Source organism: Trypanosoma grayi (assembly GCF_000691245.1).
Source record: "Trypanosoma grayi strain ANR4 Tgr_471_V1, whole genome shotgun sequence".
NCBI classification, from domain to species: domain Eukaryota; phylum Euglenozoa; class Kinetoplastea; order Trypanosomatida; family Trypanosomatidae; genus Trypanosoma; species Trypanosoma grayi.
This window is the reverse complement of record NW_008826090.1, coordinates 1-13,278: the sequence shown is the minus strand read 5'-3', so window position 1 is coordinate 13,278 and position 13,278 is coordinate 1. Positions and strand designations below refer to the sequence as shown.

Genomic DNA, 13,278 nt, shown 5'->3' with positions numbered 1-13,278 from the left:
GCGGTGACGCATTGGAGGTGGTGGAGGACGACTAGGCGGCGCGGGTGGGAGAACGCACCTGAGCTCCGAACGTATCGTCTAAGGTGCTTCTCGGGAAATAAGCTGACTAGTTGAGAAAACAAAATAGGTGCATGTCTTCGTTCCTCTCTTTGTAATCCTAGTCTGTGTGTGTGTGTGCAAGCGGCTCCGACGCCAGGCGTGCAGCTGCCGAAACTTCTGTATGCATCCACAGCTGTGCCCTTCTCTCCTTGTGTGTGGCGTTGGCGGAGGTAAGGTATTGAAGGCATCTATCGAGGGAGACCGTCTGTGTCTAGGGTGGCTGTGGGTGCACGACATCCATACACGCGCGCTGATCACATATATATATATATTTGTCTGTATATACGTCATACTTGTGATCGCAACACACAGGCCGCGTGCTTAAATGGGCGAGGGGGGCGGGCCGGTGATGTCAGCTGGTAGCATCGGCTTCACGGCGCTCCTTGCCAGCTTCGCCGTGGTGCTCTCCGCCGTCACGTACATCTCGAACAAGCGGCGCACGAGTGAGACGTACACGCCGAATCACCACCCGTCGCTGCGGGGACTGCGACCGTCGGATGAGCGGCAGCCGTTGCAGAGCAGCGCTGCTGCTGCTGCTGCTGCTGGTGGTGGTGGTGGTGGTGGCGCGTCCACGATGAGCGGCAACAACAACACCGCCGCCAAGGACGCTGCGGCCCATGCTGGCTACAAGTCGTACTATGCGGTGCGGGCGGAGCGGCATGTGAGTCGGCACAGCGCCAACGCCATCGAGTGGCGCGACGACGTGATGGGCGTGCGCATGCTCTTCTCCCCGATTCTCTTTGCCGTCGAGACGGAGCAGCGACAGGCGCCGCTGGTGCTCGTCGGCCTGCGCTACCTGCGGCAGCCGGAGCACCACGTGGCGGTCATCTTCGAGGAGTGCCCCACCGCCGAGACGGCGGAGGAGTACCGCGACAACAGCCTCGCACGCATACGCGACTGCGCGAAGCTGCTGTCGTGCAGCAGCACACGTATCGGCAGCGCGTCGCACCCGTGCGCGGAGTACTGCTACGTGGACGCCGGCAACAGGCTGCGCTACGTCCTCTCCGTCTTCCTCACCAACGCACGGCTCGCCGTGACGGCGCAGTACGTCGCCGACACACGCGTGAAGGGTGTGCTGCCGACGGCGTTTAATGAACTCGTGCGCTCGATCCAATTTGCGCCATCGCGGTCGACGCCGTCGTACTTGCTCTGCACAGAGCCGCGGCTTGGACTCGGCTTCCGCCTACCGATCGACTTCGCCATGGATGATGAGCTGCACGAGAGAATGATGGCGTGTGACGACCCGGCAACTACGGCAACAGCAGCAGCGGGTGGTGGTGGTGGTGGTGGTGGGGGCGTCGGTGAGGAGGCCCGCGGTTGCTATTACAGCAGCAACTACGGCAGGAGCGGCAACACCACCAGTGTGCCGGCACTGCCGTCATTTGGGCGACCGCTCGGACTTCGGTCACTGCGGCTGCCGCAGGACGGCGCCGGCGACCACAACAGCAGCATCAATTTTAGTCGTAGCGGCAGCACCAGTGGCCACGGCGCCAGTGCGCCCTTCGCGGCGTTGACCGGGAACGGGTTGCGGCGCATGGTTGTCGTGGCGTGTTACGAACCGCTCGCGCGTGGGCGGGTGTCGTGGCAGGCGCTCTTCGAGCATCAACTGCGCGCCACACTGATGCGCTTCGCCGTGGTGCAGAAGGCGCCACTTACCGTTGCCTGGTGCGCGGAGGTGCCGCCGCGTGAGCTGTACGACAAGCGTGGCACCTTTGTCGTGCGGCCCCAGAAGCTCACTGTGCCGGTCAGCGGCGACGGTGCCGTTGACGACGATGATGGCGATGCGAGCGAGACGCTGCTGCTTGACGGTGCCTTCTGTGTGCAGGAGGTTGTGCTCGACCCCAACAGCCCATGCGCCCCATTCCTGCGTGACATGCGGCAGCAGCAGCATCAACGGTCAGAGAAGGCAGAGAGTGACGAGGTGGAGCCCGGGGACGAGGCAGGTGCCGTGGCAGCGTACCTGAGCCTCTTCTGCCTGCGCATCCGCGATGAGTGTGTTTCATTCAGTTTTCTCTCCTCCATCACACGGCACACGCTGGAGGAGTTCATCACCTTCTGCCGCCGCACGCTCGACACGGTGTCGGTGGGCAACCACTTCGGCCAGAACACGTCGCTCATCTACTGCAACGTGCGGCACGAGGTGCTGCCGTTCCACATCCTCCTCGACCCCGTGAGAGCAGCAGCAGCGGCAGCAGCGCCGATAGCGCCGGTGGTGGTGGTGGTGGAGGAGCCGCCGATTGGCGATCCGCTGGCTGTGATTCACATCGGCGGCCTCGAGCGGGTGTCAGTGCTGTTGCGCGTGTTCCCATGCCCGACGGCGCCGCTCGCCTCGCCGCAGTCGCGGCGCCGCTCCACCACGCGGCTGGAGAAAATGGTGCAGAACTACCTTTCGCTCCTGCCGGACCGCGTGAATGTGCTGCACTGGGAGTCCACCACGTTCGGCGCACGCGTGGCGCTGGAGCTGCATTACGAGCAGGTGTATGATGATAACGCCAGCGACGCGGAGTCGGTCGCGCTGGACGAGGAGGTTGGGAACATTAACCCCTTTGCCCACTACCGCGGCACGCCACCGCTGCTGCTGCCGTCACCGCCATTGCCACCACCGGTGGCGGTGACGACAGCAGCAGCAGCAGGAGGAGGAGGTGGTGGTGGTGGTGAGGCAGCGGCGGCAGCACCAGTATCATCGTCGTCAATGCCGCCGTCGCCTGAACCACTGCTGATGTTGAGGCGCTCGTCGTCGTGTGAGTCCCGCGAGGACGTTGCGTCTCTGCACGTGGCAGTGGCGGTGTGCTGCGAGGGGTGCGCCTTTCTTTTTCTCGGCACCACCTCAGCGTACAACCTCAGTACCGTACGCGAAGTGGTACGGCAGCTCGCCGCAAACGTATCAGTTGTGGGAAATTCCATTGTATAGCTCTTCCTCAGCCTCTTCCCATCTGTTTTTGTTTCTAATGTACTCCTCCTTTGGAGTGCGTTCTGCTGGGGTGGCTATGTGTGTGTGTGCGCGCCTTCTGTGTGCTTCACGGTGCATCAGCAGCAGCAACAGTGGTACAGAGAAACCACTCACGCCCCCACACGGCCTGCCGCGCACGTCCCTCTGCCTTTTGCCTCCTGTCCTCACTCTCTCTCTCTCTCACACGCATTCATTCATTCATTTTCTTTCTTTTTTTTCTCTCTTCTCGTGCCTCTCTTTATGCCTCTCTCGCACACACGCCTTACCTCGCTTGTCGGCATCTGTGCGCAGGTGACTTGGCAAAGCAAACAGAGAGACGCCACGTGGATGGGGCTACTCTCCAACGCCTCCATCTTCGCGCTGATGGTGCTGCCCATCATCCTGCTCGCGAAGGGACACCACGTGGAGTTTCGGCGCCTCATGGCGCTCGCCGCCATCATCTCATCGTGCATGATTGCCGAGTTGACGCTGCTGGCGTCCCTCGATGGGCCGCTGCTGCTGCTCCAGCACGTAGCCGCGGTGGTGGCGGTGCCCGTCATTGACTGTGCGCTCATGGACTTCGTGCTGAATAACCCCCAGGCGCGCAAAGTCCTGCACGTGCACGACGCCGGTGACGACGCCACCGCGGTGGTGGCGTCGCTGTGGGCCGCGCTCGACGTCGCGCTCTGCCGCTGGTTCCGCTGGTACCGCGTCATTGGCGGGCCCGCCTTCGACGAGGCGAACCTTTGCTCCGCCGCAGAGGCCTTTGCGTGCCTTGTTGGGCTGCTGCTCGCCGCGCGACGCATCAACGGCCGTGGTGGGAGAAACGGTAACAATAATTATAATAACAACAGCAACAACGCCGTCGGCGGCCACAGCAGCAAACGTGCATGGATGGCTGTCGCGGCGGTGCGCATTGTGGCGACGGCCATCGGCGCGGTTAGCGGCACCCCACTGTTGGGCCACGGCCTTTACATCGCGGCGCTGGTGGTCCTGCAGTTATCTTTCCTGCCGACGCTCGACGTGGGGCGGAAGGAGAGCTGACGGGCCTGCACGCACACTCCAGAGGGCGGAGGAGGATGGGGTGGGTGGGCAGAACGAAGACATTGAGAGAATGAGCGAGTGTAACGAGTGGAAAAAAAACGAAAAAAAAAAAGAAAAGATACACCACACCGCCTTAAGTGAACCAAACACTATGGATAACCTTCACATGGACGCCCTGCTGTCTTTTCTTTTATTTGTGATCCTCTTTCCTTGCCCACATCTCATCCCCAAACCTTCTCTCGTGCCTCCCCCCTCTCTCTCACACACGGCCGCTGCTCTCGCTCTGTGTGTGTGTGTGTGCTCGTGACTGCCGAAGCGTGTAGAGTGCATGGAGGCCCTGGTAGCGAAGGCGGTGGAGCGGCTCGGCAGGAAGAAGGTGTGGCTCGTCGTGCGCGCCGTGCGCCAACTGCCCGAGGCGGAGCGCACCGTCACCGGCGTGCGTGAGGCGCTGCGCCGCATCCGACTGTACCTCGACGACGCCAACTTCGCCGCACTCGTCGCGACCTTCGCGCCGAGCAAAGGTGGAAGCAGCAACAGCAACAACAGTGGGGGTGGTAGCAGCAAGGGCGATGGCAATGAGGCTAACGACAACAATCCATTTGACACCGCGGCGTTCGTGCGGGCGTTCCTCCCAACGCTGTCGCCGCGGCGGCAGCACGTCGTGCGGCTCGTGCTGAAGAAAGCCGACCCCGCGGCGTGCGGCTTCATCCCGTTCGACGCGTTGCTGCAGCAGTACGACGTGATGCGGCACCCGCTCGCCCTGACGCAGCGTGACCCGCATGCTCTGATCGACGAGTTCCTCGTCGACTTCGAGGAGGCCCAGCACGACGGTGGCATTGCGACGGACGAGCTCGCGGCATATTACGTCGGCATCTCCTGTACGACGCCGCGCGACGCCGACTTCGAGTTGCGCTGCATCCGCAGCTTCTCGCTCGACCGGCCGAAGTGCAACGTGCTGGAGGAGGAGGCAGCAGCAACAGCAAGCGCGCTGCGCACCGGCACGCGCCGCAGCCGCACGCTGGTGCATGGCGGGGCGGGGCACCACCCGCTCTACGCCACCACCGCGATGGAGTACGGTAAGGAATGCGAGAAAGCACAGTACAATGGGCAGTTCTCGCGCAACCACTGCTTCACAAAGTACGCGCCGATGCAGCGCGGTGGGGGCGCCACGTCTATGAACATGTAATTCGCCGGAGGCGCGAGTGGTGTGAGTGAGTGAATGAAGTAGATGCAGGTATGGATTTGTATCCATTCATGCACCGGCACACATATGCACACAGAGAGAGAGAGTGTGTGTGTGTGGGAGCTGAACTGCAATGTAACGCTCAGCCTTCATTTTTCGAAGAAGAAGAAGAAGAAAAAAGAAAGAATCCCTCCTCTCCGTCTACCACACCGGGTTTTTTTGTGCAGTTGCTGTTGGCGCTGGTGGCGCCGCTTGCTCTGCCTTCCCTGTTGCTGGGGTAATGGGTGCTCTTTCGGTCCTTATTCCCCCCTCCCCTACCGAGCGTTAGTTAGAGGTCTGTTTACGTCCTTCCAGCCCGTGGCGGCGCGGCTTCGCATGACGGAGTGTCTCCGCGCCGAGTTGGTGCTCACGCGAGGGCCCGTGACGCTGCCGCGTTGCATTGAGCTGCGCGTGCCGACGGACGGCACTCGCATTACGGTCGGCCGCGCCCCCGACAACGACGTCGTGCTCGACATGAATCTGCTGTTTGCGTCGCAGCGGCACTGCCAGCTGCTCGTGCGCCCAGCAGCAACAAATGACGACGGGGCGGCAGTAGAAAATACGGCCACGAAGAAGAGGCGGGGCAACGGCCGCAAGCGCGCCCGCGAGGAGGTGCAGCAGCAGCAGCAGCAGGCGCGGCTGGAACTGTGCGTCGTCGACGTGGGCAGTAGCAACGGAACGTTCGTCAACGGTGTACGTGTTGGCGAGGGCGTCGCCACGCCGCTGCGCCACGGCGATGCGGTGGTGCTCGGCGGGATGCGTGACATCCCGACCAATGCGTCGATGCCAGCGGAAGCTGTGGCAGACGCGCCGGAGATCGTAACGTGGCGCGTCGCCCTCAACGACGACGACGACGGCGGCAACCACCACGGCAGCAGCGGTGAAGAGTTCGGGTTCGAGGCAGTGCCCCCGGTGTTCCCTCACGTGGAGTTCGCCGAGGCGGAGGAGAAGCGGCTGACACTGGCGCTCCTGCAGACGGCGAGTCGCTCGCTGCAGCAGGAGCAGCCGCGTGCGGTGTCGCCAGCGTCTGCGAGTCATACGTCCGCGGCGGTTGTCTCGCCTCCGCCAACGGTGATGAAGCGCTGGGACGAAGCGCACCAAGAGCACCACCGGCAGCAGCAGCAGCAGCAGCAGGAAGGACTTCCACTGCGGGGGGAGTCGCCGCAAACGCCCGCCGCGCGCGAGGTGCTGCGACGCAACAGCAGCGAAGACAAAGACGAGAAGGATGACGAAGCCGCCAGCGCCCCACACGACATGGACTCATCGACGAGGCGCAGCGGTACCATCGCGGCAGAAGTGGTGCTGCGAGCGAGGAGTGCCGCATCGGCGCCGCCCCCCTCTGCTGTTGTGTTCTCTGCGGTGCGCGTCGGTGCACTGAGTTTTGTCGTGCCGCCCGCTTCGCCCACGCCCACGCAGCCGCGGCGTTCGACCGGCAGGGCCAAGCGAGTAGGCAACAACAGCGCCGCATCGCGGCCCCACACGCTGAGTTTTACACACACACACTTGAAGTGGGCGATGGAGGGTGCTGTGCGAGGGAAGCGGCGCGTTACTGTTGACTGCACGATCCCGTGGAGGGCTGTGGCGCAGGTCATGTACTGCACGCCGTGCCGCGGGCTTGTGGTGCGGCTGCAGCGTGGGAGCCAGCCCCCGCTCCTCGATCCGGGGGTCGTCGCGGAGGAGTCGAGCTTCGCCGCGTGGCTGCTGGACGCAGAGGCCAAAGGTGGCGAGAGTGAGGTATCAGCAGTAGCAGAAGCGGAAGCGGAAGCCGACGGTGTGTTCAGGCAGCTGTTGCACGAAATGGAGCAGTTCTGCATGGCGCATAAAGGGCCGGCACCGCAACCGGTGGAGGAGGCAGAGTTCCTCACCAGCTATGCCCCTGCCGCGTAGCAGCGAGGGGGTGCGAATGAAGAACAAAACTGATANAGAGGGAGAGAGAGAGAGAGAGAGAGAGAGTGAGAACAAGGCGCGTGGTGGCACCGCGGGGCCGTTTATAGAGTCATCGCCCACTTTCCTCTTCTTTCCATCACTTTTGTCTCTGAATGCCACTCCTACACAACATTTGATGTGTGCGTGTCTGTTGGTACGCGATTCCCCCCTAATGCCCCTTTTTTTCACATGTGCCGCCGTGACGCAGGAAGAGGCGTTCTCTCTCGACGCACCCGGTAGGGGTGAGATAGGAAGCGCATAGAGCATCTTCACTTACGCACGCAGAGTGAAGCACCAATGAGGTTGGAGAAGTGAATGCATGTGACGGATCATCGGCTATGAATCGACAAAGGCGTTTCCTCTGTGTCTGTCTGCCTGTGCTCGCCTGCGAGACACAATTGACAGAAACAAGAACAGGTGGGATTGCAATATGGAGTCTGTGTGTAAATCCTGCGAGCCGCAGGAAGACACCACAGGGCTCTGCCGTGATCTTCCTCCCTCTTCCATGGCAAGGTGACCGTTGCGGCTAAAGGGGGTGCAGACAGAGCGGGATTCTCAAAATGAAAGCGCGGATAATACTTACGTCCGAAGCCTTCAACTGCTGTGCGGCTCGGGGACAGGAGACTTCTTCATGTTCGAAAAGAAGTCGGTTTGCCTTTATAGCTTAGACGCTATTGGTTCAGTCAAGGCCAGACCATTTTCCTGTTTTCAATGGAGAGGGGTGGATGCGCTTGGGCGAGGGCGTCGATCAAGGATCTTCTGAAGCCTGACTGGTGCGCAGTGTTGGGCGTGGGCCCGGATGACTCCGAGCTGCTGAAGTCCCATGGGACTCTCGTACAGCAGCGAAAGGCGATGAATTCCCCACATATATGGGTCTCAGCGCTCTCTAGGCTGGTGTGGGGTCTCCTCTAGAAGGCTTGCAGCATGATGTCACACCCAGCAGTGGTCCGCGTGACATATCTCAGTTCTACCTGGGCGGGAGGAGTATTATGGACCCAGGCAGCCGCGTGGCAATGCACAGCACCCTTTTCTACAGCCGCTCACCCAATGTCCCCGAACTCGGGGCACCGTTCGTCAATGAAGGAAATATGACCATGTCTGCAGGAGCGGCAGCGAAACGAGAGGTGGGGGCCAACAATACTCCGCACAATGGTGAATGAGAGGCACAGCCGTACTACGGAGGTGACATTTGTTCCCATGCGTGTACCTTGCTGCTAGTTTTTCCCTTTGCCTTCCGATGATGTGGGTTTATAAATTCCTTTGCAAACAAAATCTTGTCCCTTTGAAGGGGCCATTGTCTTCCAATGGCAAACGGGTCTAAGAAAACTTTTCTCAGGGGATAAAATACGCTGCAGGAAAGCACCGATATGACACACCGGCAGCCGCGTGGTGTGGCGTATGATTGGTGGGTGTGTATGCGACCGGCTCCTTCGCAGAGCCTCAGCGTCACGCGCACTCGCGTGGTGCCATCTGCGTGCGGAGCTGAGCAGCAGTTTTTTTTGTGGGTTTTTCGGGCTCGTTTCACGTTTACTTGGAATGGGGGGATGAATGATCTGCTCTTCTATGGCATTCCTTCTGCCTTGGTATAACTTCGTTTGGCGGGCTGGGGGGAGTTGTGGGAAATAGAAGGCTGAGTGCATTTCGTCCGCACATTCTATTCCCTTGGACCCCAACGTGAACACATACCCCTGCGCCTTTGCTTTAGCCGGGTGCCGTGCAGGCCTCGCGGCGGTATTGGGGCGCTGCTGGCGTCAGTTGCGCTTTCTCCCTTCATCTCTGGTCAAGGTGGTGAGCATATATATAGATATAGAGTGTGTGTGGGAAGGAGAGAACTTCAAGAGAATGGTTCCACGGATGAAGGCAGTGCCGGTCTTGCGCCCTTCCTCTCTCTCACCGGCACTGCACGGGGTGTTGCGTGAGGCAGAGGACGCCGCCGTGGGATCCACCGTTCTGCTGCGTCGGCCGGCTCGTGTGGCTGAGGCCGTGCGCGCTGAGCCGCCACGGCGCGCAGCGGCCGCTCAATCCCACGGGCCACGCAAGCGCTCTCTCTCTGAGTCGTCGAATTCCTCTTCAGTGGAGTTGAAGCGGCATCGCACAGAGAAGCGGCCAGCCATGGGTGAGGCTAGTGCCAGTGGGAGCTGCCCAACGATGTTCAAGGGCCTCGCGGCGATCCCAGTGAGTGAGGATCTTTTTGAGGGCGCGTCGGCGAGTTTTGAGAAGGCCCCACGGCGCAGGTGCTTTCAGCCATCGTGGTCGCTGATTGGAACATTCAAGACTGACCTGCACTCCGTTGTGGATGCAGACCCGCATCACGACGCACTGAGATGGTATCAGCAAACACCTAACGGCGATTTTCAGAAGATGCGTGTCCCGCTCCTCTCCATAAAGGACGTCCGTGTCGTGAGTGGGGATGCGCAGGACGCCGGCGCACACTGGGCGATAGTGCGGACTTCGACGAGGCCTTCGCAAATTGTCTTTGGCTTTGAAAAACTATCGGACGCACGGCGGATGAAGTCCGCACTAGAGGATTCACGGGTTTCTTAGAGCACGNCGTTTTTTTTTTTTCGTCCTTAGATGCAACCAAAACAGTAGAGAGCAGTGCTTTGCTATACAGGGTGAAGAGAGAAGGTGGACAAAAAAAAAGGTCGGGCGCGAATCTTTGCATTGCGGCGGGGCTGCGCTGCTGCGCAAACGTGTAATGCCATGCCAGAATGCGTCGACCGCATATCTTTTTTTTTTTGTTCTCTTTTAAAGGACACCTGGACTTGCTTCTCAGTTTGCTGCACAGTTTTGTAACGTTACCATGGTGCTTGTGACGTGATGCCTGTTTGTGGGGATTGCCTTCCCGCAGGGATTCTGCGAGAGTGGACGGGTTCGTACCAGCTGCTTTCTCTCCGCCATGTTTCTTCGTTTATACTTCTCCGTGGTGTCAACTAAGAGGGATGCCACCGCGAGGCAGGCCAGAGAGCTTGACCACGAATGTACCGGGCCAGTCGCCCTCGTTTCAGGATGAGAAGTTCATTGAGCAGCTTCTCCAGCTGGTTGCTGAAAACGATGAAGCGTCGCTCGTTACACTGGTAGCCATGGCATTCGGTGCCGAGGGCTACCTGGCGGACCTCAAGCAACAGATCGCTGTCGACTCGCGGCTCGACCTTCTTCGTTTCTGCGCACGCCAAAAATACGGACCTTGCAAGACCGTCCATGTGATCAAGTGGATAGCGCACTTTCAGCGCCTGGTGGAGGGCGGCTGCAGCACGGAGGAGATGCGGCGCGAACTGTCGGACTTCGTTGCGGCGGAAATAGAGGAGGAGTGGAAGTGGAGACAGGCGCCACCCGCCGATGAGGGCGCGCCCGAGTCACAGCCACCACCGAGGTCGGCGACCAAGAAGGGCGCTCGGGTGGCGGAGAAGGCAGCGGCGGAAGAGGCGGAAAATGTTGCTGCACTGCCTCGCGAAAATATCTATTTGTCGAAGGAGGACGTTGGGCCACTTTGCACCTATCTTCTTCGCGGCATCATTCAGCATGCGGCGCTGTATGCGCATGTTGCCAACCACCCGCAAGATACCACAGCTCCAAAGGGGTTTGAGTTTTTCATTGAGGCGCCCATGCCCGCCCCACCGCTGCGTGTTGCTGTTGCGGTGGAAAAGACACCACAGGACGCGGTGCCCACAACACTGAAGGAGGTGCGTGCGCAACGCACGGAGGAGTTGGAGGCTATGATAAACGAATACAACGAGGCTGTGGCCAAAGAGGAGCTCTGGCGAAAGACGGAGCAAACTGAGAGGGAGATGCAGATTCTCATCGAGAACGAGGGCGCCAAGAAGGCGGTGGAGGACACCTACGGAGGCCTCGAGGCCGACCTGGCGCAGCGACAGCGGCAGATTCTGCGACGCATCTTTGTCCTGGAGAAATCGTTGGGTGCCGGCACCTCCCCGCAGCCGGCGTGAGGGGCGCGCGGGTGGCGGGACGACCGCGCCTGGCGCCTGACATGTAGAGAAGCGTTTCTTTTTTTTTTTCTGCGTCGCAGCTCTATGCGGATGCGGGATGAGTGAGTGGGTGAGATTGCATGAGCGCGCGAGACAGAGAGACAGAGTGAGAGAGATGGAGAGAGAGAGATGGAGAGAGAGAGATGGAGAGAGAGAGATGGAGAGAGAGAGAGGACGAAAGGGCCAATACTGACGCAGAGTGAGGTGGGGCGTCTTGTCGTCGAGTGGGGCGACGTAATCTTGAGAGCGAGAGACACATTTCTTCTGCTTCACCTCTCGTTGTTTTTGTTTCCTGTTTGCGCTGGAGTGGGCCCTCAACCCGGCAGCGAAGGAAAGGATGCGCACAGACCCTTTGCGCGCTCACACAAAGCGTTTCTGTTCCTGCCGACACGCACACTGAGAAGGCTGCGCTTGCTATTTTGCCACGGAGTCTGATGCCTACAAGCCCACATAGGTGATAATGAGAGACTGGACGGCGTGTGGCGGCTCTCCGGAGGGTTTGTGGTGCCCACACTTGTGCTTTTGTTGCTGCTATTGTTGTGGCGTGTGGCGGGGGGGGGGGCTGCGAATACCTCCGGGGTGAACTCCGACCGCACATCTGGTTGCGCAACTGCGCTGGGCGTACGCGATGCGCTGCGCCAATACCACTGGGTTGGGGGTGGGAGAGCGCTGTTGTGGCACACCATTGCGGCGCTGCTTTCTACGCTGTGAGTGCGACTGCCACGCGTGAGAGCGTTGGTGGCTTTGCGTGGCGACACTGGGTCCTACAACTGTGGTGGTGATTGGGGAGAGGGCGGGAGGTGGAGAGCGGCGCGACGACGGCCACGCACGGCGCCTGCTATATTCCATGGTTCCTCTGCTGCCGTTGATACCCGCCATGGCGTACGATGGGAGAGGGGAGGGGGGGGGGCGACGGGTATGCGAACAACAGCAGCTCCCCTCCGCCTGGAGCAGGGGAGACGTAGTTTTATCAGCGCGCCCGTCGTGGCGTGAGGGCTAGCAGCTACGTGCTGCTGTTTGCAACGAAAACAAAAACAAAAAAACCATAAGAAAGTGTTCGACTGTGGCTGGGTTACCAACTCATGGGGTATTCAGATATCTCTGTACACATGGGCCGGGCTGCTCTTGACATATTTTCCCTCTTGACTTTCTTATTTTCATTCCTGTTTGTAAGGGTCGCAGCGCCTTCTCTCCTTGCCCCTTCACAAGCGTATCACGCATTGCAGAAACGGTGTGGCCCGGCGTCTGGGGAAGGAGCATGGAGCAGGTGAGTGTTGCCCTGCGCGTGCGGCCGCTCCTTCCAGCGGAGAAGGAGCGCGGTGAGGAGTCGAGCATCACGGTACTGCCGGACGCGACAAAAGTGCAGCTTGTCACACGCATCAACCGCTCCACCCAAAGCCAGCTGCAGACGTTTGACATGGACTACTGTCTGGGGCCAGAGACAAGTCAAGAGGAAGTCTTTGGTGTAGTTGGCATCGCAGAGATGTGTGAAGCGGTGTTTGAAGGGAGAGCCGCCACTGTAATGNCAAGTCAAGAGGAAGTCTTTGGTGTAGTTGGCATCGCAGAGATGTGTGAAGCGGTGTTTGAAGGGAGAGCCGCCACTGTAATGTGCTTTGGGCAAACAGGCAGTGGCAAGACGTACACCATGAGCGGCCGCACAGATCTGGAGACTGACGTTGGGGCAGAGGACGGCATTCAGTTTGCTGCTGCGCGGTACATAGCAGCAGTGCGGGATCGGCTCATGTCTGCAGACGGCAACGACTCGAGGACTATCACACTGCGGGCGTCTTACGTGGAGCTATTCAACGAGCACATCAACGACCTGCTGAGCGGCAACGAGGGGCTTAAATGCCGCTGGTCTCGGGACGCCAACAGTTTCTTTGTAGAGGACTTGATGGTTGTAGAGTGCCTCAACGCCGACGACTTGCAGCTGGTGCTGCAGGAGGGCCAGCAGCGGCGCAAGCGGGCCGGGCACCTGCTGAACGCCGACAGCAGCCGCTCGCACGTGCTGTTCACAGCCTACGTGGAGGTGGCGGAGGGCGACCGGCCACCGCGCCATGGGAAGATCACCT

At 60.3% G+C, this 13,278-nt stretch overlaps 8 protein-coding genes across 8 annotated transcripts; 6 read left to right on the top strand and 2 right to left on the bottom strand.

Annotated features, from left to right (window-relative positions):
- Window positions 1–424: 424 nt before the first annotated feature.
- Window positions 425–3,010, top strand: DQ04_04711070 (hypothetical protein; the record flags this gene model as incomplete). Its single annotated transcript, XM_009313747.1, has 1 exon — window positions 425–3,010. One exon carries the CDS (start codon window positions 425–427, stop codon window positions 3,008–3,010), a length of 2,586 nt encoding a protein of 861 aa, XP_009312022.1.
- A 366-nt stretch (window positions 3,011–3,376) lies between these two features.
- Window positions 3,377–4,072, top strand: DQ04_04711060 (hypothetical protein; the record flags this gene model as incomplete). The annotated part of the gene is made up of 1 exon (XM_009313746.1): window positions 3,377–4,072. One exon carries the CDS (start codon window positions 3,377–3,379, stop codon window positions 4,070–4,072), a length of 696 nt encoding a protein of 231 aa, XP_009312021.1.
- Window positions 4,073–4,400: 328 nt separating this feature from the next.
- Window positions 4,401–5,258, top strand: DQ04_04711050 (calcyphosin; the record flags this gene model as incomplete). Its single annotated transcript, XM_009313745.1, has 1 exon — window positions 4,401–5,258. One exon carries the CDS (start codon window positions 4,401–4,403, stop codon window positions 5,256–5,258), a length of 858 nt encoding a protein of 285 aa, XP_009312020.1.
- A 372-nt stretch (window positions 5,259–5,630) lies between these two features.
- Window positions 5,631–7,181, top strand: DQ04_04711040 (hypothetical protein; the record flags this gene model as incomplete). Its single annotated transcript, XM_009313744.1, has 1 exon — window positions 5,631–7,181. One exon carries the CDS (start codon window positions 5,631–5,633, stop codon window positions 7,179–7,181), a length of 1,551 nt encoding a protein of 516 aa, XP_009312019.1.
- A 1,881-nt stretch (window positions 7,182–9,062) lies between these two features.
- On the top strand, window positions 9,063–9,764 carry DQ04_04711030 (hypothetical protein; the record flags this gene model as incomplete). The annotated part of the gene is made up of 1 exon (XM_009313743.1): window positions 9,063–9,764. One exon carries the CDS (start codon window positions 9,063–9,065, stop codon window positions 9,762–9,764), a length of 702 nt encoding a protein of 233 aa, XP_009312018.1.
- Window positions 9,765–10,162: 398 nt separating this feature from the next.
- On the top strand, window positions 10,163–11,167 carry DQ04_04711020 (hypothetical protein; the record flags this gene model as incomplete). Its single annotated transcript, XM_009313742.1, has 1 exon — window positions 10,163–11,167. The coding sequence occupies one exon, from the start codon at window positions 10,163–10,165 to the stop codon at window positions 11,165–11,167; it is 1,005 nt and encodes a 334-aa protein (XP_009312017.1).
- A 570-nt stretch (window positions 11,168–11,737) lies between these two features.
- Window positions 11,738–12,085, bottom strand: DQ04_04711010 (hypothetical protein; the record flags this gene model as incomplete). The annotated part of the gene is made up of 1 exon (XM_009313741.1): window positions 11,738–12,085. The coding sequence occupies one exon, from the start codon at window positions 12,083–12,085 to the stop codon at window positions 11,738–11,740; it is 348 nt and encodes a 115-aa protein (XP_009312016.1).
- Window positions 12,086–13,004: 919 nt separating this feature from the next.
- DQ04_04711000 (hypothetical protein) lies at window positions 13,005–13,265 on the bottom strand (the record flags this gene model as incomplete). The annotated part of the gene is made up of 1 exon (XM_009313740.1): window positions 13,005–13,265. The coding sequence occupies one exon, from the start codon at window positions 13,263–13,265 to the stop codon at window positions 13,005–13,007; it is 261 nt and encodes an 86-aa protein (XP_009312015.1).
- Between the last annotated feature and the right edge of the window lie 13 nt (window positions 13,266–13,278).